The sequence below is a fragment of the Pseudonaja textilis genome, chromosome 4, assembly GCF_049901715.1.
Source record: "Pseudonaja textilis isolate UNSWEBS1 chromosome 4, rPseTex1.2, whole genome shotgun sequence".
In the NCBI taxonomy this organism is placed as follows: Eukaryota; Metazoa; Chordata; class Lepidosauria; order Squamata; family Elapidae; genus Pseudonaja; species Pseudonaja textilis.
Window position 1 is genome coordinate 26983939 of NC_141993.1, and position 27647 is coordinate 27011585.

At 34.9% G+C, this 27647-nt stretch overlaps 2 protein-coding genes across 5 annotated transcripts in view; one reads left to right on the top strand and one right to left on the bottom strand.

Annotated features, from left to right (window-relative positions):
* LOC113442754 (uncharacterized) overlaps window positions 1-13944 on the bottom strand; it is a 30372-nt gene extending 16428 nt beyond the window's left edge. For 2 of the 4 annotated variants that reach the window (XM_087932454.1, XM_087932453.1), the window contains exons 1-4: window positions 13828-13944; window positions 12710-12790; window positions 3166-3241; window positions 1423-1554 (exon numbers count right to left, since the gene is read on the bottom strand). In XM_087932454.1, the coding sequence (XP_087788580.1) occupies window positions 1423-1554; window positions 3166-3241; window positions 12710-12790; window positions 13828-13943 (405 nt within the window). In that variant the 5' untranslated portion in view covers window position 13944. Of the gene's footprint in view, window positions 1-1422; window positions 1555-3165; window positions 3242-12709; window positions 12791-13360 lie in introns of all 4 variants that reach the window. The other 2 variants (XM_026710518.2, XM_026710521.2) reach the window with 2 other exon arrangements.
* Window positions 13945-25967: 12023 nt separating this feature from the next.
* The window catches only part of CC2D2B (coiled-coil and C2 domain containing 2B), a 51082-nt gene continuing 49402 nt past the window's right edge, over window positions 25968-27647 (top strand). Inside the window, exons 1-2 of the mRNA XM_087932456.1 lie at window positions 25968-26116; window positions 26344-26421. Of these exons, the coding sequence (XP_087788582.1) occupies window positions 26015-26116; window positions 26344-26421 (180 nt within the window). The 5' untranslated portion in view covers window positions 25968-26014. The remainder of the gene's footprint in view (window positions 26117-26343; window positions 26422-27647) is intronic.

The window sequence follows — 27647 nt, forward strand, 5'->3', positions numbered from 1 at the left end:
CACAATAGAAGCATATGCAGATAGTTCTTGACTTACAATTCATTTAGTGACCATTCAAGTTACAACAGCAATGAAAAAAAGTTATTTATATCCATTTTTCACACTTAGGATCATTGCAAGCATCCCCATGAACACATAATCAAAATTTGGATGCTTGGCAACTGGCTCATATTTATGATGGCTGCAGTGTCCCAGGGTCATGTGATCACCTTTTGCAATCTTCTGACAAAGTCAGAAGATAGATCACTTAACGACTGTGTTCTAGGTTAATAATTACAGTGATTCACTTAACAACTGTGCAAGAAAATGGGGCAAAACTCACTGAACTTAGCATTGGAAGTTTTGAGCTCAATTGTGATCATAAGTGAAGGATTACCACATGCCTTTATTGTTTGTGAAGAATTGGCCATTTTCTTCTCCATGATTCGTACTTCAATTTGTATTTTTTCCAGCTTCAATGATCTGCATTCTCTCTACAGTACTTCCAGTTCTGCATATGCAAATCTAACATTATATTTTTTTTATTCTGAAATCTTAGCGCATCTATTTTTCTGTTCAACTTATATCATATACTGAACTCTAAGTTCCCAATAAAGGATGTACCTTATTGTACTTTGCAAAACATGTTTGACATGAATGACATGGTACCATTAACTAGCATAATAGAATCCCTCCTTCCTTATTTTTTTAACTTTCTTTTTTCCTATGCTACTTACAACTTAACCCAAATTGAAAGGACTTTGAGCCATACGCATCAAGTAAACAGAAAAACATAGTAGGAAATAAGTAAATTCTTATAAATGTAAAAAAATAAAAAATAATCACAAAAGAAAGGCTAAGTTATAAACCAAGATGACCATCCAGAGTCAGCCATGTGGACTCAAGGTAACCTGGAAATAAAATAATTAAAACTGATCTAAAGAACTACAACAGAGTGGGTGCTGCATATATTTCTTGGGAAAGATCATTCATAAAGTTGAGGATGCTGTAGAGCAGTGATCCCTAACCTTTCTGGCTCTGTGCATTGGCAGTGGCAACAGCTCAATGGCAAGGGGGGAGGGGATGGTTTCATACACGTGCCTGCCATTTGCGCCAATGGAGCTTCATGAGCTCGCCTGCAACTTGTGTGGCTCAGTTCCCAATGGGCCACAGACCAGTACTGGGCCATGGACTGGGGGTTGGGGACCCCTGATATAGAGAATACCTACTATCTCTCTCATGCTTATTAACTTTTTCTTGATGAACGGGCCAGGTGGGTAGGTTCATTTCTGGCAAGGCATTGCCTTTATAGAACAGTTTTTCTCATGGTGAAAATTAAAAATTCCATAACAACTTGACCTATTTCTAAGTCAGTATTGGAGAAAAAGAACCCCATGGGCCAAATGTTTTTATTATCCGCAGCAAATATTAATTTACAATTACCTTGATACCATAGTATCTTGTTGTATATGTTAAATCAATGATTAAGCCAAGCTCCGCATTGAAAGCTTTCACCGCAGCAATCAGATCTTTTGGTGTAAACCTTTGAGTTGGTGTAAGTCGCTGATTGATTGCCTAGGATGGAGAAAAAAGAAAGTAAGTACAGTATGGAAAGATATTCTTATGCATATAGAAAAAAATGATTCGTTAAATTAAAAAAAGTCAAAGTGAAAACAAAACATAAGCATTCAGAACAATTAGGTAGTTTCTAAGCAACAAATGATTTATTTAAAAATAAATAGCAGTCCTTTAAGGACTGAAGTTGTTTTTCTTTTCACTCTAGTTGTATGTACTCTTTTACTACAGGGTGATACTGTATAGGGATAACAATAATAAACATTTCATATTTTACATCCGACTGAACAAATGCATAGACTCTGAAAGCATCTATCCAATGCCATGATTCTGAATTAACCATGAATAAGTTACCTGTTGTTCTACGGAGAAGTAGGGAAATAGTGTCTAGGTAGAATAGGTAATTGTGAAATAAACATCCTTTATCTTTGCATTTCCATCTTTTTGAAGTATATTTCACAATTTATAAATCTGTATATTCTTAGATAATATTACTATTTAATAGATACAGAGTTGCTTCAACAGTAAGATAGGTGGCATATAAATTTAATAAATATATGGCAAACAGAAATGCCCTCTTTTCCACTTTTGAGAAACGTCATCCATAGTAGAATTAGGAACAGTGTTACCCAAATTGGAAAAAAAATGTCTGTTCTACCTATTATGTTTTCAAATTAATTTATATGTGAACCTTTTCATCAGCTTTAATGAGTAAGCAAAGGCTAAGTTATATGAATAAAAATGTAAGAGGAGTAAATGTACAGCATGTGTACAAGCATATGTATATACAAATTAAATGAAATAAAAAAGAAAAATATATCTTTGTAAAAGTAAAATGGAGAAGAATGTAGTAAGATCTAAATAAAAGTAGGTTAATGTTGAAGTGCTTGAAATGGAGTTAATGAACATGTGCATGAAAGTACAGGTTTAATTATTAATGGAAAGGTTTATAATGTATGTGAAAACTATGAATTGATGTCACTAAGGTTTCTGTGGGTGTACTGAAAGTAGAAATCCATTGTTTGATGACAGCGTGGTGACAGTTGCATGTTATGTTTCAGTGAAAGACAATAATGGAAGAACCAGGGGGTGAATTAGGGGAAATTTTGTGCAATATTCTGGATGAATTTGATCACAGAAAAATGTGCAATTAGGGAATTGAAGGTTAGCTATTTAATGCCAAAGAGTATCAAAAGTACAAGTACAGTGTTCTGTACTTGTAAGTTTATTAGATTTAAAAAGCAACAACTGAGGGAGGATATGATTCCCTTATTAAAGTAAATGCCGACCATGCTATCAAATACTCCATAGTAGAAGTAGCACTGATGACAGATGGACTGTGTGAAACCATATAATTGGTCTTATTTAATAGTACACAAAAGGCTCTTATCCTCTGAAGGGAAGGTTAATAGTCAGGTCTCCAGAAGTTCAAACTTAACTACAAAGTGCTACATTTTTGGCCAGTGTACTCTGAAACACTTCTTTAGAACTGAATCTGTATTATTGCACAGGTTCTACTTTTAGCCAAATATTGATTGTATAAAATGAATATCACTTTACTGATTCTCTTTTGTAGTTAATATAACTTCATATAAATAATTTTATACATACCAGTTTTAAGGGTACTTTAAAAGCAATAAATCGAGTTCCTGGTATAGGTTGTCCAACTGATGATACATTCCTCCATCTAATAAAAAGAAAAGACCTTTAAATATAGAAATGATGAAAAAATATGATTGCAATGCTTCATAGAAAACAATATTGCCCTGATTATTTTTGTAAATAGAAAATTGCACTGGATCTAATGAAATCTTAATGCATGATCCAACCACTTGTGAACTTCACGGACTTCAGCCACATTTAGAGTACTGTAAGAAGACGTTTTCTTAATGTTTTGCTTGATATACCACAGAGATACGCAATCTGAGACCAGGGGCTATAAGCAGCCCTCCCAAATCTTGGCTAATGTTTCCAGAGCCCCTCCAAGAATTTTGCCAACTTCTATTTTTTTAACGGGACAAATCAGGGACAAATTAAATATATGGGGAATAATTACATTCAATTTAAATGAAATTCAAGACAAGGGATTTGTGCCTGGTCTCATCAACGTTTATGCATTTATAATGAGTCTGCCTTAAAAATAATACAGAAATTTCAATTACTCCAAAATACGGCTATTGTTATCTTGGACTGGTATGTAATGATTCAATAAGAATAGAATAGAACAGAATAGAACAGAATTCTTTATTGGCCAGGTGTGATTGGATACACAAGAAATTTGTCTTCGTGCATGTGCTCTCAGTGTACATAAAAGAAAAGATACATTTGTCAAGAGTCAAGAATCATAAGTTCAACACAATAATAGACATAGGGTACAATAAGCAATCAAATACTAGGAAACTAGAAAAAAAATTGTTAGGCTACAAGCAACAAGATTACAGTCATACAATCATAAGTGGGAGGAGATGGGTGAAAGGAAGGATGGGAGGATTAATAGTAATACTAATAGTAATGCAAACTTAGTAAATAGTTTGATAGTGTTGAGGGAATTATTTGTTTAGTACCTGTTCTTGTGTCTAGTTGTTCTGATGTGCAATGCTCTATAGCATTGTTTTGAGGGTAGGAGTTGATACAGTTTATGTCCAGGATGTGAGGGGTCTGTAAATATTTTCATAGCCCTCTTTTTGACTCGTGCAGTATACAAGTCCTCAATGGAAGGCAGGTTGGTAGTAATTGTTTTTCCTGCAGTCCTAATTACTCTCTGAAGTCTGTCTTGTTGGGTTTCAGAACCAAACCAGACAGTTATAGAGGTGCAGATGACAATACATCAATGTTTCATTATCTCCGATCTGTTTTGATACCCAATTAAACATTCTGATTAAAGATTTGGAATCAAGTTACCAACAGAATCATATGTAGTTAACAAAACAGGACTAAGTTCAGTAAGACCTTTGGCCCCACTATTCAGTGGGCCTCTTTTTCCTTCTGTGCAGCATGTTCTGTTGGTGGTGCTCCAATTTAATTTTTTGACAGTGCATCCCAGAGCCAAAAAGGTTTATTAAAATAAGTACATCTTTGATGGCATCCCAAGCAGAGGAATGACTTCTGCAGATAGACATACTTGTGATGCCGAACTTTAAAAAGTAAACTTTTAAGTAATCTTTCAGTTTAAAATCGGTATAAAATTAAAATACATCATTGCTGTATTTTGTCAACTGCTATCTGGGTCTAACTTATCTTTTTCTTTTTCTCTTTTTAATTTGCTAGGTTTACTGGGCAACATATAAACACCCTTAAGAGTAAATTGCAGAAAGATTGCACTTCCACTCAGAGCCAATTATTTCCCACTCTAAATCAGTTAAAGTAGTTTTGTATGGAAAATATTTAATAGTAGATACATCATAATTGTCAGGCATGAAGATCAGGTCTACATGTGAAGGTCCAATTAAACTATTTATTGCTAGTTACACCAATGTACAAGAATATTCTCAACTAAGGGTTAGAACTTGATAGGAGTAAGGGTCAACTGAATTCAAGAAATTTGGACTTAGCTCGTTTGTGGCTATGTAGATTCTAGGCTCATCCTTCTTTTAACTCCACCCCCAGATTCTGTCACTCCTTCCCTTTCAAAATTGCTATAATAATCTCATAACAAATAATAGTTTAGTGAGCCAAAGTTACTGAGTGGCTGAATATCAACAATATATATCTGAAACTTTAAATGATTAAATGAATGAATCCAATGTATTCTTCAGGTTTTTAATCATATTATGCATTTTTATATTTGGATAAGAACGTTTATAAAAATGGAGTACATTTTTCACTTATAGCTGTTTAAGCTTTGCAATTATTTTAACCTCCAAAAAACCCACAAACACCACAAATAAGTAATAAAATATAAAGCTAAAGATGTACAAGGAAATGACATGGTACTCTGGACCAATTTGTTTTTCATCACTATACCACTGATCCAAAGTAGAATATGTACAAGTATATAATATGGAATAAAAAACCCATCTTCTAAACTCTAACTACAGAGCAACATGAAGAACTAAATTGTCTACGGTAAGTGTAGTTAACAGCTTGAGATTGTACCTTTCAAGATATCAAGCTATTTGAAGTTTTTTTCTGTGGGGTGCCCCTCATCTCTTTGTTGTTTTTTAATTCGGTTATTTTTTGTTATTGCTTGTTTTCAACAGCACTTATCATAATCAAGGCTAATCTGGATTCGTTGGCTAGATTTTTCTCTTCTAACCATTATCAGAAATTTGTTACATTTATTTGCCACCCCCTCATTCTAAAAAATATTAACTATTAATATTAACTTATTATATTAATATTAATTAATATAATATTAATATATTGACTCAAATAATATTGCCCAATTGTTCATGAATAATTTATAGGATAGAGGACTAGATGCATTCCTGATTATACACAGTAACTGCCTATCTCCTTTTTTTTTTTTCCAGGTTGGAAACATACATCTTCTTAATGTAGATAATTTCAGTTTGGGGAAGACATTAGTGCAGGAAATATAATAGGACACAGAAGCCAGTTCAAATGCTATTGTGAAGCCAATCTGCTTTCACAACCCTCCAAACTATCAGTTGTGTACCACGAAGATGACCTTCTCAAACATGATCAAACTGTAAAATGATTATTTCTTTAGTCCCATCCCTTGCTAAAAAGGCAGAAGTTTTTGTATTTGTAATAGAAAAGCAGAAGTTGGGTAGCAGTTAGGTACAAAAAAAATGTTTTATGCCTCCGATTCCAGGTTGTACTCTAAATAAATCTGGAAAATCCAGGAAATCAAACCAGAAACATTTGTTGTGGTGATGTTTCTAAGGAATAAGGAAGATGTTCAATTAGAAATTGTACAGTTTACTTTCCTTTTGAAGGTGCATTGCTATTTAAACTTTGTCTCTGGTATCTAATACCATTAAAAGAAATTCATTATACATGGAACCACTTTACATCAAAGCTGTCTCTAAATTGGAACAAACAGTATCACTTTGTTTGTCCCATATTTTTTTTTTCTGTTGGAAATTCATTTAAAATGCAGTATATATTTTTGAAAATTTTATCTTTTCCACCATTGTTTTGCATGAGACCAATATTTTAAAAATGTTTTCAATTAATGTTTAATTCTTTAAAAAAATTGTGACATTCTTCCAGAAAGAGGAAGCAAATGAGCAGTTTCTGCTAATTACTGGTACTTCACAGCTATGGAACCAGGAAATGGTATTATATACTTTATTTTTCCCTCCTTTTTCCCTTTTAAAAGAAAGAAACAAAAGTTTTTGGAAACCCTATCTTTCTTTCATAAGGGGTGATGAAGTTTGCTAAATGAGGTCCTTCCTTTCTGGTGACAAGAAAAATTACCAAGCTATATAGACCATGTTAAGCTTTGTAGATCATTCTTAATTTTTTATCAGATGAGATCAGCTCTGCTGTTATATTCAAAAACTAGGTTGCTATTTTTCAGAAAAATCAAAAGACATATTTCACCAGCAGTAGCTGAAAAAAATAATGTGAAACTGTCTATTTCTTAAAAAAATAAAACAGGGTTCACAATTTTACTTTATCTTCCTGTTGTAACTATAGTGAAAGGATTCACACAACCTATTATCTGACAAAAAGCTATTAATTAAAATGACTTTAATACCCTTATTTTTTTTATGTGCTTATATATCCCAGGTGTTCATAATTGATAACTATAGTGGACTGGTGAAAATTTGCTGAAAAGTTTTATTGGACACACTAGTCAGAAATACAAATAGTTGAATTCCAGGACTGAAGAGTGGTCTGACAAAATGTGTATGTATTTGATTTTATGTGTGGTTGTTTATATAAAATGACAACAAAACAATGGTGGTTCATAAAATGATTAGCACCTCATATAATGATACTAGATCTTTAACATAAACAACTCATATAACAACGCAAAACAATAAAAACATGATAATGCCAGATATATGAAATAATTTTAATATTATTTTCACAGGATATTTTGGAATTGGTTGCAAAAAAACATTTAAAAACCTGACTTAAGTACTTGTTCAAGCATATTCCTCTGCATTTGTAGAAATGTTTTATACCATTGACTTTTGACAAAATAATCATTTTGCAAGATATTCTAAAATCTAAGAAAATAATGAAAACTTTTCAGTGTTATTACAAAAACAATTATATAAAAGCATATTATTACTTCAATTATTATGGAAATGACAGCTTCATTAACAATATAGAAATTGAAACTGAAATGTTTGTTGGCTTCAGATCTACATAAAAGCTAAAGATTAAGTATTCATTTTTTAGATTTGTATCCCACATTTATTATTTAATAAGTAACTCAAGGCAGTGAACATAGATAAAACTTCTTCCTCCTCCTATTATCTGTGGGAACTATGAGAGACCACCACAATTATCCCCACAACAGTCCTGTGAGGCAGGTTGAGCTGAGAGTGATTGCCCAAAGTCACCCAACTGGCTTTCATGCTTAAGGTAGGAATAGAACTTAAGAGACTCCTGGTGTCTAGACCAGACCCATAACCACTACATCAAACTGGCTCTCAAATATATGACAATTATATTACATTACATTAATCAAATACATTTTGTTTCTCATATAAACACAAGAGAAAGTTCCTTACAATAAAAGAGAAAAGTGTATATACTTACAAACAATATATCCACTGTAAAGAGATACTTTAACTACAGAATTACAATTTTCTTTTACTTTTATTTATTAAGCCAAAGTACAAATAATTATAACAGACATGGGATGAAGATAATACTGTAAATTAAATGACTATAAACACTGTATCATAATAAATGTGCAAAAAATCAAGTATATAACCTCAGAACAAAGTGATGTTTACTCGTTCCACCATCAAAAATTCATACACACACATACACATATAAAATCAAAATCTTATGTACTCAATGTGTATTTTTACTCGTGTGCAATTTGTATATATCTACAGTAAAGTATAAAAATAAAAAACAGACAACTGAATTTAACTCTTTAAATGCTACCACAAAACTCAAACAGTAATGATTTCCAAGCTTCAATATGTACTAAAAGGATACATATGAATATCAGTAATGTATACTGAGCTTAATATGACACAAGTTATCATTATTACAATGCTGAACGTATGTATAGCTCAATGTAAAAGAGTAATCACCACAGCTATTATTTTTGAATATCGAGTTACCTATTAAATCTGCCCTCGTCCATAATCTTATTGTGAGTGAGGGCATCAACCTGGTGTGTATTATCAAGACCTGTGTGGGCCCAGAAGAGGGTAATCTCCTTTGGTTAATATGCCCATTGTTTTATTTATTTATTTATTTATTTATAAATTGCATTAAGTTTCCAAATTTTAAAAACATAAAACTTGATACATTATCAACATCAAGACATTTTGCATCTCCTCACATTTTTCAGTATATGTATTTACCTATTCCTTTACCATTACATCTTACTCTTACTATAAATCGGTATCTTTTATCCCTACATCTCAATTTTCCATTGTTGTTTTAGGTTTTGCATCAGCCGAGACCCCAGGGAAGGATGGCTACTATTACCCACAAGTTGTCGAACGTGCTCTGAGGCTCAGCTCTGCAAATGATCAAATGAGAGTGTCTCTGGTTGAAGTTAAGCTTTCAGAAATTACTGCTACTGAACTGTCCTCTTTGCTGCACAGCATCATCTTTGCTTGAGTTGCTATATTCCATTGCTGGGTTTGGAATGGAGTCCCTGAAGCTGGTAATTCTCAGGGACTTTAGGTCATCTTCTTGGAGACACTGAATCCAGAGTGGCTTAGGAGCTCTTGGCTTCCAAGCTATGATGCACCAATCTTAAGTGAGGCCTGATGCATATTAGGGATTATACATTTGAGTTGGTTTTTGTCTTGGGCAATTATGATAAGATCTAATGTTGGAGGATATTACTATCAGTCCATTGACATGGACTGATCACTCTGTGGTTGCCCTCTTGCTCACTGATGCCAACCACTCCAGCAGGATGATAGGGCCTGTTCAGTGTTGCATCCAAGTTGACCAGATGGATTCTAATTACAGAGTAGCTTGGGATTTTCCTTGAAGGTCTAGTAGGTAGTTCAGCCAAGGTCTTTGTTGCAGCCTGGAACAGCCCAGTGACTTGAGGCCCTGCACCCATAGCTCCTTTGTCACTTGAGTGGTGATGACAGGATGTACTTTGATTTCTGAGGAATTCTGGAGATGACGTGCCAGAGAGATGCCTAGAGTTGGAGGCAGACAAAGTGCTAATTGTACTAAACATGATTAACAGCCCATATTTGGGTGAGGGAGGCAAACCATTATTTCTCTGCCCTTTTTGTGTCTATAGATACCTGCCCTGTCTAGAGTGATCCATTTTTTTTCACTGGGGGAGACACAACCTAGGAATATAAGGAGCTATGGTGACAAGCATTCATGCTATCTATAGATATTAGATAGATATAGATAGATAGCATTCATGCTATCTATAGATATTCCTTAAACAGATCTATGTAGCATTGTCTAGTTTACAGACATCTGATGTTATTTGCCCTAATTCTGTGACTCCTGACAAAGTCCTCCAGAATTGTGAATTCAGTAACCTGTTTTTCAGATTTAGGTTCTTCCTGAGTTGTTAAGATGGAAGATAACATGTGGTCATGGCCATGCAATGGTATTGCTCTCTCTGATGAAGGTGATGGTCTCTCCAATGTTGAAGGAGGCAGTGGGTATACCCATTCTCAGGGGGCCATTGCTGGACTTTACATTGTGAACAGTTACCATCCAGCTTCCAACCTTCCCTTTGTGTGAAGGTTCTTGAGAAGGCGATTAGAAGCGATTGCAGAAAGTCTGGAGGAAGCAGATTATCTGGATCCATTCTGATCAAATTTCAGGCCAGGGTAGAGTGCTGAGACAGTATTGGTTGCACTTGTTGATTATCTCTAGCAGAGCTGAAATGAAAGCAGTGTCGCCATCCTTTTGCTTCTTGATCTGTCAATTACAGTATCCTCTTGTACTGGGCTGTGTGAGTTGCAAGAACTGTGTTGAAGTGTTTATATCCTTCCATTGCAGTCCTTCCTAGTTTCAATCTGGATTGCAAGTGTGAAGTTGTCACTATGCTAACCACTCTCTGGAGACTGTTTGGATCTGGATGGGGAGGAACAGATTGAGACTTGATCCTGATCTCACATAGTGGCTAGGGCTATCTAGGCCCCCTAGATTTGGGACATTTTCATTTTTGGTCTTAGACTGCATTCTCCCATTTGAAACTAGCATGCAATTTGGGGCTCCTGGACTTGCAGGCTACTATTGAAAAAGCCTGTGATAGCTATGATCAGGAGGATCAGTGTATAGGTTCACCTTATTCACTGCTGCACCCTCCTTGCCTTAACTGTGAAGTTCTTCAGAAAATTACTTATGTCTTATTATCTCGTGATCACTACTACAATACAGGTTACATGGAACTGTCCTTGAAGACCATCCAGAAGCTTTATCTGGTTCAAAATGCAGTGGCACAGGCAAGTAATAGGCTTCTTGCATTCTACCCAGATCATCACTGCTTCACAAACTTCATGGCTTACCAGTTGGCTTCCAGGTGCAATTCATAGTGTTGGTTGTCATTTATAAAACTTTTCATGGAATAGGGCCTGGTTATTTGAGGGAGTGCCTTTCTCTGTTCCTGCCAATTCAATGCAATCAGGCAGACCAGGTGTAATCTGGCTCTCTTAAATTAGATGTTGCCAACTTGTTGGAACAAGGAACCAGGCTTTCTCTATCACAGTTCCTGCCCACTGGAGTAGAATCCCCACAATGATACATCTAACTCCTATTCTCCAAAAGTTCCATAAGTGTTTGAAAGCTTGGATCTGTTCCCAGGCTTGGGCTATAGTGTGTGTGAAACCCATGGCAATGTTTGGTTTTTATTCAGATGGTTTTACAAAGCACTTTTTAAAAATATCATATTCTTTTAAAGTTATAAACTGCTCAGAATCTTTTTACAATTAGGTCACCTTGAAATTTAACAAATAGCATAGTAAATACTAAGCTTACATTTTTTTCTTATTTAAATTTTTGGCTAATAGTTTTTGCAATATTTCTTTCCATGTTAAGCCATTACTTTCAATGGTAAATTCAACATTTTACTGAATGTTGGGACTACTAATCAGTTTATATCCATTTTAACTACTAAGTAACTGTTCAGCACTTAATTGAATATTCAAACTGATTCAGAAAATAAGCAATGTTGCTTTCAATGTTCAATATTACCATACTGAGATTTTTTAAAATTCTGCATTATTAATAAAAATCTATTATGGTAAATAACACCAACAACATTGATAATAATGAGCAAGGTAGGAAGGCAGTAGAGAAGTAGGAAATAATTAAACAATAAAATTCCAATGCTTAATAACACATTTTTGCTTCAGGAAGTGATAGAACTAATTTTAAGTAATATTGCTTGGTAATATTACATATGTTTTCTTTTAATGTCATTTCTGGCAAAAATTCAGTGAAGATTGAAGATAGTCACACTAGCAAGTTCATTAAACATCTTTTTCAGTAAAGCATGTTTATTTAGCTTAAAATGTGTTCAGGTATTTTGCATGTCAGAAGAACAGAAATAATGCAATGTCTTTGAAGATTAAAGTAACACTATCAGACATTAATAAAATACAGGGTAATTGCCACTGGGACAAAAAATCTTGCAAAAAGAAAGCTAGATCACACGTCCAACTTAAGACCAGTTCTATGAATTGTAATCCAAAGGTAAACTGAACAGCATGTAATAAACCCAAGCTGTTCCATTGTACCATGTTATTATACTGAAGTAATCTTTGGTATCAACCTTCTATGCCATGTCACTGACATAACTGTGATTATAGAGTTAATTTATTCAAGTCCAAAGTTGAGAATATAGGAAGAATAGGAGATACTGAAGGCCAATGGAGCATTATAAAATGTGGGATAAAATACTTACCTGGGGGATGGTAACCTGCATGCTCCTGTTATCATAAATACTTACCTTGTCTTGCAGTAGATTACAAAGATGCTGTTGTGGCAAGAGAGGACCAGGTGGGGCTGTCAGAGCCCTCTCCCCTTTTATCTCTCTCTCTAGGCAGATACTTACCCATCAGGGATAGTATTCTTCTTTACCATGCTCAATGCTGGAACGGACAAGAGCAGGAGGCAGCAGAGAAATTGGGCAGCACTGCAGCAAATGAGAGAGAACCGCGCAGTTAACACGGTACCAATCTCTTTCTTGAAATCTTATAGGATCGTCCTGAAGAACCACATTAGATGTGGTTTGGGGCAGCTTTGTTTTGAGAAACCCGTCTCCTCTCGAAACACAGAACCAGGATCAGCTTTTTAGCAAAGGCATAAGGCCTTTTCTCACCATTGCTGCTTAGCATCCAGCAAGGTTCTTCTTTCATGGTTGGCATAGTTGGAAAGGAGCACAACTGAGAGAAAAGTGTAGTACAGCAGCAAAGGTGCTTTAAAATTCCTTTGAATGAATCAGCCCTTTTTGTTTTAAAGCAGCGGGTCCCCGTTTCCTCCCCCACACACAAAAAAAACTTGGCCAGTTAGCCTTGGTATAGGGTTTCCTGCTTGAGCAGGGAGGGGGTTGGACTAGAAGACCTGCAAAGTCCCTTCCAACTCTGTTACTTCTGTTATAACCCCCAGGATTCTACAGCCAGCCGGCTAGGGAATTCTGGGAGTTGGTCTGCCCTCTTAAAGCAGCCAGTTTTGAAAAGAATAAAAGAAAAACACTTCTACAAACCAGCCGCAGCAATCAAGAGGGCCTTCTACCCCCTCTTTGGATTTGGCCTCATGGGCCAAGCAGCTGAACGGAATGGGGGAGACGAGAGTGACGGAGTCAAGCCACGAAGCGGGCGGCTGTCCTACGACTTAACAAGTACACTGAACAATTGGGAGAGCCAGGGAAGAACTCAGGCCCGTCTCCCGCCGGCGGCGCGGCAAAACTGCTCGCGGGGCAGCCGACTTCCAACACCAGCCTGAAGGGACGGCGAGACCCGACGGCAGCCATCCCGTTGCGGGGGCGCCAGGGACACCCTAAAGTCCCAGCAGCTTCTTCGCAGAGGATGGCTTTGGCCCGTCACGGTCAAGGCGGCGGGTAGCTTTCGAGTCCCGAAATTTGAGGGCCTTGAAGCTACCGAACCCCAGCTTCGCGATGAACTAGAAGCGGAGCGAAGGCCGCGGCCGGTTAAGGAACTTGGCAGCTCGTACCCTCTCAGGCAGGAGTTTGTTTGCAAACAAAGCCAGCCGGACCGGCAACTGGAGAGCCCTCCCGATAATTTTTGAACTGCGCAGCCGCTTCTAAGGTCATCTCCGTATAAGCGCATGCGCATTGGCGCTTCAGCTACGGCGGGTTCTTTACGCATGCTCGCGCGGGTTTGCCCGGTTCTCGAGCCGGCGAGGGACAAGGTCCGAGTGGGAGGGGAAAATCTGCTTTGTTCTGGGCTGCGTCGGCATCGCCCTCTTCAGGTGGAGGAGAGTTCGTGCGCATGCTCAACGTTAAAGCGAACTTGAGATGGGGACGTTTATCTTCTTGGGAAGCGGTTCCTCCCCCCACCTTTTTTAAATGTGGGCCAAGATGTGAGGAGGAAAAACTAGAAACCGACTCAATGTTAGTTTCGCTTAAGCTCGGTGAGAGGGCAGGCAGCTAGCAATGCTGGCTATTGGGATACAGTGCAGCAGAAAAGAAATTGACCCTGTTTCTGAGGGGAAAGTGTAACTTTTCATCTCTTCGCCATTACCGTTATTTCGACAGAAGGCTGCTCATTTGGTGGAATACTGTTTTTTGTACGCATTGTTTTGACAAAATCTAGAAAGATAATAAATTGGGGCCAGGCAAGGTAAAACAATAAACAAGTTTGCTGTGAAAAGAAGTGAATTTTTAAATAAAGGCATCGTTATGCCAATAAATATTTTGACAAGAGCTTTGCAACCCTTTTCCCAAGAGGCAATTTTATACCTAAAGTATACAATGAATGGTTTATATGTTTAAGACTATATACAATTCATAACTGATTTTTATTTAGTTAATGTCTTGAGCATATTCTTAATCCAATTTGCTTCTGACCACACTATGCAGTCTCGGATATTTCAAACTCTTGGAAAAAATTTTTGGAAAAGGATTTCCTTTTCCTATGAAGCAGAATAAAGTACTGTACTACATAGAATATTGATAGTGCTTGTACAGTATATTAGCAAAAAGCCAAATGAAGATTATATATTATATAATTTGTACTATATCTTTCAAAGCAGAATTCAGTCAAAACAACTGTAACCCACTTCCTCCCATTTTTTTAATGAGTTAGATTGAAATTGGCATCAATGTAATCAACATTGCTGTTGGTATCAGATAGACCTCCTCGAGAAGGGCTTAATACTTGAAGTGCCACAGGTGGGACATTACAAATGTGTCCTGCTGGCTGATTTTAACATTGTGGCAGGAACATAAGAGAAAGGGGTCTTAAATATTGAAGAACCAAATTTTGTAAAAATTCCTTGCATCTTTAGCATGAATCGGATGCAAATAGACAATGCCCAATTGAGCTGATGACCCAGCTGAAGTAGATTGACTTGGATGGATGCAGACAATGGTTAATCTTCTGTTATGACAAGAGTTAGACTGGCCACCTTGAGAGAAGAACAATAGAGTTTTTCTTGAAGAGACCCATATGTTACCGGTTGGCTGGTTTATTTGTTATTTTAGAGGTTAGCCAACTTCAAATGACTTGGCTATATACACTTTCAGAGCGAGGAACAATAAAAATTAAGAAACAGATCATAGACACCCAGAAGAGAGAAACACATATAACAGCAGCAACAGCAAAAACATTACAGGGGCTAGATCAAAGCTGAACCAGTGAAACCAAATGCAACAGATGTAGCATGGATGGCTGGAGAATTCTGAAAATTGGAATTCTCACATCTTAAAGTTGCCAAATTTGGAAAACACTGATAAAAGCCAAATTGTTTGATGTAAGGCCAAGCTTGGGATCTGAGTCCTGGTTGTTCTGCCACATATGATCTTCCACACAGGAAATAGATGCATCTCTCCACAGGTGTCTGAGGCAGAGGAAGGTGACAAAACACCACAATGCAAACTACTTTTATGTACTTGTGTGCAATGCTGTGATGCAAGTACAAAGTGGAGTTTGAATTGTGATATTCCAATGCACATTTGGTAATTTTGACACCTTTGTTTTCAGGAATGGACTCATATATGATGATGCTGATTTTACTGAATCTGAAGCTTTTGATACCATTGATATAGCAATACCATTGATATGCTATACCATTGGTATAGCAATAGCAATAGCAGTTAGACTTATATACCGCTTCACAGTGCTTTACAGCCCTCTCTAAGCGGTTTACAGAGTCAGCATAATGCCCCAACAATATGGGTCCTCGTTTTACCAGCCTTGGAAGGATGGAAGGCTTTGTCAATCTTGAGCCTGGTGAGATTTGACCTGCCAAATTGTAGGCATCCGGCAGTCAGCAGAAGTAGCCTGCAGTACTGCACTCTAACCACTGCACCATCCATGGTCCCTTCCAATTTTTATGTTGTCTTTACAGGATTGCCCTTATGTTGGTAAGCAAACCAAGTACGAAAAGTATTCCATTCTTGCATAAATCATTCAGTCACTGCTGCTTTGAAAAATTTTCTGCCTTTCATGTTGTCTAATACTGTATATTCTTTAAGTAAGAATTTTAAAATAAGATTCTAATGCACAGGATTTTTTTCAATATAGTGGTAGACAGCAGTTTTGTAATATTTTGGATTTGATTTCAAATCTGTGCTTCAGAGTATGTAAGGTACAAACACAGTTCTGACTAGAACTCTTTCAAGCAGTGGCCTCCATCTTTTGGGCACCAGGAACTGGTTCCATGGAGAAAGGTTTTTCTGAAGACTGGAAGGAGTGTGGTTTTGCATGCTGCCTGCATCCCACGAATGGGGCTTTGCTTGTTTGCGCAGCCTGGTTGCTGGCATGCCTCAGACTACTGCTGGTCCATGGACCGGGGATTGGGGACTCCTGCTTTAAAGTAACTGTCCTTGTGAAAAATGTTCCCTTTTATGTGTAAAATCCCATGCAAAATTAGTCATTTCTTATATATAGTTTTCATAGTTTACTTTGATAGAGTCAGGCTTCAAGCAAAATTTCTGTTACTTCCTGTTTTATTCCGAAATAAATGACAATATATTCAAAACTATAATTGTGGTGCACTTCAGTTGAAAGAGTATTGAATTGTTGGACATTTTCAAATTAACATCCCTAGCATCAGACTGCACATGGTAATTTGACATTCAGAAAACCGTTAACAATTCTAGTTAATTAAGTCCAGAGTTTAGTTAGTAAAGCCTATTTTAAGACCTATCACTTTGGTGATAAGTACATCCTCACATATTTTATCTTGAAGCTCACAACCTGCTAAATTTTCAGATTCGGGGGAGTGGGGGGATGACTTATATTTAAATCTCTTTCTGCAGAAATCTATTAACAGAATCTTCAGACTTCTTATAAGGCTTTTTGTGTAATACTTTCAATGATTTTTTCTAGATAAAATCTCATATTCAGGCTATTATGGATACTTCTTTTGGTGTACAGACTTCTGATGGAATGTTTTTACCATTTGTCATCTGGATTTTTGACCAACTTTATGTTTAACTTCTAAGTGTGAGATTATTATATACAACCTAGTTAACAACATAAATGCTTTCTGTTTAAAGAATGTAGCTAGTACATTTCTTCTCTAAAAGCTTGTCATAGAACTTTTAGAGATGCAGTGATATTCTCTAGCCTCCTGTCAGGTGATTTAGATAGAGTGGTATTTTTAACCCACAGGTAAGTCTGTTCTGTTTTTTTAGTGGGTACTTTGGTGCTCAAAGCAAACAAATATTTTTAATATTTAAATATTTAAGTTGTGTCCTTGCACATATCATATACATATCAACTTTGTGATATCGTAGGCTGTTACATATGTCACCAATCTACATTTTATAGGGAGAATTGACTGATAATTCACAAAACAAAATGTTCTCACAAATATAAATTAGTTGTACTGCTTTATTTGATTTTTTGCATAATACATCTTTATATAACCTGCTTTCCTGTAGTACTTACATTTTCTAATCAACAAATGCAGCTTAAATCTTTCAAGTTATGTTGTCTTAAATGTGTTGACAGCTGTCATCTTCATAAAATGGTTTAAATTCATGTAGATGATGGTACAATTATAGTATTGAATAAGATTTATTTGTCACTTTTTCTGGCACTTCAAAATTTTCTAAATATTTATGCCTCCAATTTATCTAGTTCATTAGATAAAGGGTATTCAAAATATGGAGCTTAAATCTATACCTTTTTCAAGAAAAGATAAGTCAGATATATTTATCTTTAGATTATTACATATAAAAGAAATGCAAAAACAATGACAAAAATTACAGCTGTTTCAAATTTAAAACAAGATTGAATGTTGTATAGCAGTGATGGAACATGAGATATCACAGCACAATTCCACATAAGTACAAGCTACCCTCAATGAACTCTTCAATAACTTTATGTGCAATCAGAAAAATATATTAAAACATAAATATATTAAAAATCCATTGACATAGAGTCTCAACAAATTTCTTTTGATTAAAGTAATTGTATATTATTTTTTACCGATTGTCAAACTGAAATTATGCTGATATGATATACATATATTTTATAAATGTTTACATTTTATATTTTTCAGTTAACTAACAAATGGATTCTGATGAAGATTTGGAGACATTACTAGATAATACAACTGAGGCAAGTTATGACAAATGTTTTAAAATATTTATATTATTTTCTAACTGATTTATTAATGATTAAATTGTTCTTTAGATAATTTGTTAAATTAAATATTGAGACTAATAAGCATGTGATTATATCTATTGTTTTGAGTTATTTTTTAAAAGTGGCTTTGTATCCTTACAGATAAGATTTTAACAATTTCCTTTCCTTTTTCAGAAAGAGGAAGTTCAAGAAAGACTTGCAAAGGAAAAAAAATCTTTACCTAAAGAAAGTACTAAAAACCAGGTACTTTCATTCATATTAAAATAGAATATAATATATTCTTTAGAATTTTGGATATTCTTCAAAAATTGCTTTTTAGAAAATGGCTCTAATTATGTTGACAACTTTTTCTGTTTAATGTCATTTTTTATTTGTATATTTTAATGAAAAATGCACATCTAAACTGCTTTGAATTAATGAAGAGGTGATTAAAAAGTGTTAAATTAAATATACACAATTTGTTGTTAATCACAAAACAACAAAAAGTTAATCACAAAACAACAAAAACAGTGTAAATTATATATAGGTTTCTTCCAGATGTAGAATAGTTAAAAACAGGAAGCAAAGAGGAACAACAATGGATAACTCTTATTCTAGAAGAACTGTGTAGATTTCCCATTAAAAACATGTTGGGACTGGCACTTCTTAATTTGGGAATGAGCAGGGAGCCAATCTGCAGAAGAAAGTAACCAACGCTGAAAGATAAAAACAAAAAAAGCATAGGTGAATAATTGCAAAGTAATATCACATTTGAGGAGAGAAATATTTATTATACTACCGTGTTGATTTATATCGTTTTCTGCTTGTACTGCATTTAGGTATAAGAGTGTATCAGGGGTGGGATTCTACTGGTTCACACCTATTCGCTAGAACCAGTTGTTAACATTCTAAGCAGTTCGAAGAACCAGTTCTTAGAAGAAATTACTGGCCTAATCCTGTAAGGAAGGCAGGAAGGAAACATTCTGGTGTTGCTTACAGAAACTGCCTCTCCATTAACCCTTATTACATTCTTGGCAGGATTAGACTTCCTGTTTCAGGAACTTCCCTGGAGTTTTTTCCCCCCTCCTTTGCCGGTACTTTGCTTGTGTGGAGTGACCATTCAAACTTACAATGGCACTGAAAAAAGGGACTTATGACCATTTTTCACACTTATGACTGTTGCAGCATCCCCACAGTCATGAGAGGTCAGGCGAGGAGATGCTTGCCTTGATGTGAATGATATTGAGTTGGCCATGCCCAGCCAATAACATGACCACCAAGCCATGTCCACCCAGTCACATCACCACCAAGCCACACCCACCAACTAAGCCACGCCCACAGAACTGGTTGTTAAAAAATTTGAATCCCACCCCTGGAGTGTATCAAATAAAAATACTAAATACTACTTGTTAAAATGGCAAATGTAGTTCAAGGTAAATGTAATTCAGATATAAACAAATAGAAGTTGAGGTCAGTGACCTGTTTGTGGGAATTGTTGAAAAAATGTTGGGAACTAAAGGAATGGAAAATAAAACTGCAAGTACTATAATGTCTTTTTTAAAAATACAGAGTGTAGCCCCATATGTACAATTTGGGTTGCTGAAGTTTGATAACTGTATTACAAAGGAGAGGCAAACAAGAGCAACCAAAATGTTCAAGATGTAATAATGAGGAAAAGTTGTAATATGAGATACATACATTAAAGGAGACATGACAGAGATCTATAAAACAAGTAGCCATAGTGTATAATGAAATAAGATAAAAATAATTGTTTTGCACTCATAATTTTTGAATCTGTGGTCAGCTTATAACTATGGGAAATAAGAGGATTTAAATGGAAAAACCTGGAAAATAAAATGCTTTGCTAATATCTGAATTCTGGAGGAAAGATGGGACATACATTTATTAAATCAATCAATCAGTCATACAGGAATGTAGTTCTTATAGTTTATTAGCAATTTTTCTTATTCAACGTAGCAAACTGAAGATAACCTGTATGATGAAAGAATACAAACAGAAGCCCAAGAACAAACTCCACAGAAAGGTAATTCAGTGTTTTATTTGGGTGGATATGAAATTTAGAAACACTTAGTGTGCCTTAAATTGAGTTTTATTATTTCATTTTATCATTATTTCACAGGATCTTTATTTCATTTTATGCTTTTATATATTCTTTTCAATATTAAAAAAAATTCCTGGGAAGAGATTGTGTCTTGACTTCTCAATTTAATATTTTATTAGAGAAAATCAGAATGAAAAAGCTGCACTTTGAAAAATGAAAATGTTCAAATATCACAGTATAGTGGTCTACTCTTAACAATGTAGAAATATTTCAACATTAACTATAATATTAAAGTAATTTGTAACATTTTGTTATTCCTGTATCTACAATTTCAAAAATTAATTGTGAATGCACTTTTGTCAACTAAGACTGAAAAAGCACTGTTTTCTCAGTGCTGCTGCTCTATCTAACTTTACTGCTTAGTGCAATGATTCTTTTTTTAAAATTTTTATTGGTTTTTAAGACGAACATAGACAAACAAAACATAAAAACATTAAGCCATCTTCCATATGTATACATATAGTGTGCCGGTTTGTTTACAAATTGTTTTGTGCTTCCATTTCGTAGTCTTCAATTACAATTACATTGTATATATTCTCATATTTTCAATCAAGTATTAAATACATTAATATCATTGTTAATCAATCATTTGACTATACTTTTATTCATTCATGTTTCACGAAATCATCATATTTACTTAATTTGTTTTATAACAGTTCATATTATTATCTCAAATCTATCCTACAATCATTTTGTAGATATAATAAGAAAAGAATACATCTTTATATATTTATTATTTTCTAAGAATCTACATAGTTCATTACCATGTTTTATTGTCTAACCATTGATAGAATAGATCCCAAATTTTATAAAACTGTTTATCATTTTGTTCTCTGATTTCAAATGTCAATCTACTCATTTCAGCACATTCTAATATTTTCTTAAAGATTTCCTGTGATGGTATTTTCTCATTTTTCCAGTTTTTAGCAAATACAATCCTAGCCGCTGTTAATACACTTACAATCAGGTATTTCAATTCTTTACTATATATTTCAGGTAGAATTCCCAATAAAAATATCTCTGGTTTCAAATCTATATGCTTTTTTGTCATTTTTTCCAAACACGTGTAGATTTTAATCCAATATTTTTTAGTATCCACACAAGTCCACCACATATGGTAATATGAGCCAGGTGTCTGATGACATTTTTCAGATTTATTCTTGAATATTCTTGCTATTCTTGTCAGGGGAAAATGCCACCTGTAAAACATCTTATACAAATTTTCTTTATATGCTGTTGACATTGTCATTTTATAATTTTGAGACCACAATTTTTGCCATTTCTTTAAATCAATCCCAAAATTCTTCCCCTAAGCAATCATTGTTTCTTTAACTTGTTCTTCTTCTAGTTTAATTTCTAATAAGTATCCATACAATTTTTTAATCACCTTTTCATCAGTACCTATCAAAATCTTATCTAAATCACTCAGTTTATCTTAGAAACCTTCTGTTTTAGAATCTTTATCATACCTTGAATGTATTTGCGCATATGAAAACCAATTCATCTTTATACCTTGTTCCTCTAATTTTTGTATAGATTTAAGTTCACCCTTTTCATTCAATATTTTACCATATCTAACTGTTTGCTCCTTTTTATATATTATAGGATAAGAAAATGCTTCAATAGTCGATAGCCAGACTGGAATTATCAAATAACATTGTCTTTTACTGTTCTCCCAGTTTAACCACAGAGACTCCCGTATATAATGTCTTCTAAAACAGTGGCCCCCAACCTTTTTTGTGCCATGGCCCGGTACCGGCATCACAAAATGATCCACGGCCCGGTACCGGCATCAGCACGCATGACAAGGCAAGGCGAGCTGAGCGACCGGCCAGCCAGCTGTCCCCCATTTCTCCCTGCCACCTTCAACTCCTCTTTTGTACCTTTGTCGATGGGCTTCGCTTCGGGATGGCTTCGGGACAGTCGCTTGGCTCTCCTTGCCTTGGGTGCTGAAAGAATCCTCGCACCTTAGTTTCGTTCGAAGCCCCCCCTTCGATGAAACTAAGGCGTGAGGATTCCTTCAGGATCCAAACGCCGCTTTCCAACCAGAAAAGCTCACCCGGAAGCACTTTCTCGTCAAACAAGATGGCGGCACCCAGCAAACTGGCGGCCTGGTAGGAAATGTTCCACGGACCGGTACCAGTCCGGTGGTTGGGGACCCCTGTTCTAAAATACCCCTGTGTTTTAGTTCCTTTATACCATAGAAAAGCATGCCACCCCAACAACAGGTCATGTCCTTCTAATGTCAACAATCTAGTATTTCTTAATGTTATCCATTCCTTAACCCACATCAAATTTGTAGCTTGGTAATACAACTCCCAATTAGGCAAACCAAATCCTCCTCTAATTCTAGCATCTTGCAAAAGTTTTAACTTTATTCTCGCTTTCTTACCTTGCCATATATATTTCAACACAATTTTATTTAAATCTTAAAAGTAATCTTTTCCAAGCCTAATTGGAATTGTTTAGAACAAATATAAAATTCTGGGTAATATATTCATCTTGATTGTTGATATTCTCCCTATTAATGACAATTGTAAATTTTCCCATTTCGCCAAATCTAGCGCTATCTGCTGTTTAAGTTTGATATAATTATTCTCTTTTAGTGTACTGCATCTTGCTGTCAAATGTATCCCCAAGTACTTGATCTTATTCGTGACCTGAATTTTCAGTAGATCTGCCAGTTCTTCCTTTTGTCTTGATAGCATATTGTTTGTCAAAATCTTTGTCTTATCTTTATTTATTTTCAAACCAGCCACCTTTCCATATGCCTCTATCTTTTCTATCAATTTTGATGCTGTTTCTAGTGTGTCTTCTAAAATGAAAACCAGATCATCTGCGAATGCTTGCAACTTAAATTCTTCCTTTTTAATTTTCATCCCTTTTATATCCTTTTCTTCTCTAATATTTCTGTTTAGCACTTCCAAAGTTAACACAAACAACAGAGGTGATAGTGGGCACCCTTATCAATAGAGTCTGTCAGTTCTCCCTCTATCATTACCTTTGCCGTTTGCTTATGATATATAGCTTCTATTGCTTGAATAAATTTTTTAGCAAAGCCCATCTGTTCCAGCTGTAATAACATGAATCACCAATTCACATTATCAAAGCCTTCTGTGCATCTAGAAATATCAAAGCCATATGTTTTTCAAGGTGTGCCTTGTAGTATTCCAAAGTGTCCAAGATTACTCTCATATTGTCTTTAATTTGTCTCTTTGGCAGAAATCCATTTTGATCAGGATGGATAAAATTGTTTAAGTATTTTTAAACTCTTTCTGCCAATATTGAAGCAAAAATTTTATAATCTGCGTTTAGTAAGGAAATAGGTCTATAGTTCTTGATTTGTAATGGATTAGCCTCCTCTTTTGGGACAAGTGTAATATAAGCTTCTGACCATGATTTAGGTATCTTCTTCTTTAACATAACTTCATTCATAACTTCTAGCAATGGAAGGTTCAACGATTCTTATAGTGTTTTATAAAATTCTGCCGGAAGTCCATCTGGGCCTGGTGCCTTTCCATAATTTTGCTTCTTGAGTGCTTCAATTAACTCCATCATCGTTATATTGCTTTCTAACATTGTTTCAATCTCTTTAGGTATCTGGGGTAAATTAGCATTCTGTAAATACTGTTTAACTCTTTCCTCATCAATATTCTCTTGTGTGTATAGTTTCTCAAAATAGTCTTGTATGATTTCCTTCTTCTCTTTACTACCATAGCAAACTTGGCCTTGGTCATCTATTAATTGCAATATTTTCCTTGATTCTTTCTCCTCCCTCAATTTATATGCTAACCATCTACCTGGTTTATTTGCATCTTCAAAATAGTTCTGTTTAGCACCTCTGATTTTCTGTGCTAATTCTTCTTTTTCTATTAGACTCATTTTATGTTTAATTATATCCATTTTTAACTTAATGTCCTTTTTCTTTGGCATTTTCTGTAGCTCTTTTTCAAGTCCTTTATACTCATCCTCTAATGCTTTAGAGGCTAGTCTTTTCATGGTATTTCTTTTCCTTGTATAGTCTATTATCAAGCCTCTGGCATATGCCTTCATTGTATCCCATACATTCTGAATTGATGTATCTTCTTTTTTGTTTTCTCTAAAGAAGAAAGCCAGTTCTTTCTCCATCTTAGAAAACCATTCTGGCAGATAGTCTTTTTTTTTTCTTTCCATACACTTTTATGTGAAAACTTCTTTGTGAATTGTTTAATTTGTTGTACATTAGTTAATCAGTATCATTGCATCTTGGCTAGTAATCCAGCCTACTAGAGAATTTATGAACAGAAGGATAGCTTTTGAAGAATGATCACAGAAGACCTAATCTTATTCAAATTCTCTAGAAACATAAGAGACATTGTCAGCTGTAGATCTGTAGATGTGATTTGTGACTTCGTGCTTTTCCATTCTTAGCCTAGATTACTAGGGCCTTTGAACATGTTATTAACCTCCTTTTGTCAAATTTGCATATGTGAGAGAGCTCATATTGAGAAATTTAACTGAGGGGACAGTGAAGCAAAAATATAATTCCCCTCCTACACATTGTATTGCTCCATCTTTTTTTTTTAAAGTTTACAATAAAATGGTTAACTGGTTAAGCTGATGGATTTATTCTCCCAGAAAAATATACTTTGATACTGTATATAAATTATCCATTCATGGAGGAATCCTTAATTAAATAATTTTAATTCAAACTGTAAAGCAATAAAGGTGACTGGCTAATTCTAAGCATTCTTGCCATGGAGAGAAGAGTTCTGAGATTGTACTGTACTTTCTTTCGAGGTACTGTCTGATTGATAATGAAACGGTATAGCTCCGTCTGTTACTGTCAGACTTTATCGTCTTTGCATGTTCCAGAATGCAAGATAACAGTGCCAATACTTGTTATTTAATTTTATGGGCAGGAAATGTGGCTCTTTTCCATGAATAACCGCAGGCATTTTTTCCTCTCACTGCTTCCATCTCTGCTTTGTTTCCCTTTAGTAGCTCCAGTACACAATGAATTCTAAATGATTCTTGAAAGACAGAAGGCAGCTGAATAGAACTAAAATGCACTATTGGGCAACACTGCCTAACACAGTATAGTAATGCAAACACTAATGAAGTGGGTAAGTGTCAGAAATTACTATTTAAAATCCTTGCCCTACTTTTTGATGCAAAACACAGCATCCTCTCTTTTCCAGCAGGCTGATCTCATGAACTCATGATCTCATGAATATTAGAAGTAGAACTCCATGAGGATTTTGTCAGAGACTCCCATGTCAAGTTCAAGGCTGAATCAGAGCACAATCCTATTAAAGATACATTCACTTGGAATTTTGCTAAGTGTGTCTCTCTCTAAGTGGTTCATATGCAGAATGCAAGCATTTAACAGCTTGAAAAACTAAAAAGTTATAATCATGTATTTTATTGTTAGTAATATGATCGACAGTATATACTAGAGGGTCAGTGAAAGAACTCTGTCACAAACTGCATTCTAAAAATGTATGCTTCCTTGATTCTAGTTGTGGCTGAAGTAGAAGAACAAGATACATTAACTGAAGCATTACGGGACAGAGTAAAAGAAAAGCTGAAAACTGTCAAGGTGATAGTTTTAACTGGTCTGTAACTAAGTGAAAAAAATACAGAATATTGATTTATGTTTCTATGAAAGAAAGAAAAAAGATAATCTAATGTAAAAGATTCACCTTCAACATCACTGGAAGTATCCCAGAAAAAAGTGGTTATGTGATGAGTAATTTGTATGTAATTTTGGTTGTTAATGTGTATGTTAAAAATAATATACTAAATACAGCATAATATTTATTTTAGGCTGCGCAGGAAAAAGATTTTTCTCACAAACAAAATTCTACCACAGGATTTCAAAACAATCAAGAAATAAATGCTGAGGTAACAAAACTTTTGTAAAGATTCCTGAGAGTAATAAACTATTGTTTGACTCAGTTTCAGGATATTAATAATGAGAAAGGCACAGTTTTGTAGAACTGTAATTCAGGCCGTACTCCCTTACATAAATAGAAAAATGGTCCTTTCTTAATTTTTAATCTTTTACTAAATATTATTAAAAGTTAATGTTGATGTTCTATGTAATCTGTGCAAACATATCTGTAATCTTGTAACAGGATTAGAAATAGAGCATACAGGAGAGATTTGTTTATCCTTTTTTGGAGCTTTCAATGGCCAGAGAAAATAATAACAAATTTGCAGTTATGGGACATAAAAAAATGAAAGCAAATGAATTGCACATATTTACCTGTACTTGAGTTTCAAAATTGAATCTTGGTTGGGAAATACCTACAGATAATGTACTCTTTTATTCAAATGTTGGTGTGAAGAAAAAGAAAAGTGTCACATTGGAGGATTTTTTTTAGACAGCAGGAAGCTTGTATCTAGGAGAACTTCTAGTTGATCCTAATGGGTCCTTTTAACTTTAAAAAACACAATCTTTTAAATTATTTTTCTTCTTTTTAAAATCTGATCAGGTTTTTGAAAAAATGTTTTCTAGCAAAATTCTATTCAGTTCCATGTTTCAGTTTTTCATATTTATATTTATTTAAAAATTATTTGTACAAGCATGGGGGAGGATCCAGAAAGCTTAATAAAATACAAATGATCTGCATCTGGAACTAACAATAAAAAAACAGGAAAGGCACTTTGAAATAATGTAAGCAGAAAGCTAAATATGGATTTCAGTCTGCCAATTATAACAACAAAATGTTAAATTGCAAAAAATTAATAGCAATTGAACTAACTTGCTGACATTTCCCCATTCTTTTGTTTCAAAAAGTATTATGAACATATATAAATTCTGATTGCCAGACTTGAAACAACAAATAATATGAATCATTCCTAGAACTGGTAATGCCATAGAAAATAGGTAATTAGTAATCACTGTATTTTCCATCAAACCTTACCAACAAGTACACAAATGAATACTGGTGGAATAAATATTTAGTTAATTTCTATATCTACATATGTAGTTTGGAATATCAGGCAATGGGCACAATTATTTTGTGTGAACAATTTTGTGTTGACCTGATCACTAGTGCAATTTGCACGAAGGTTATATCAAGTATTCTCAATATTAAGCTGGAACCCTTTTGCCATGAATTCAT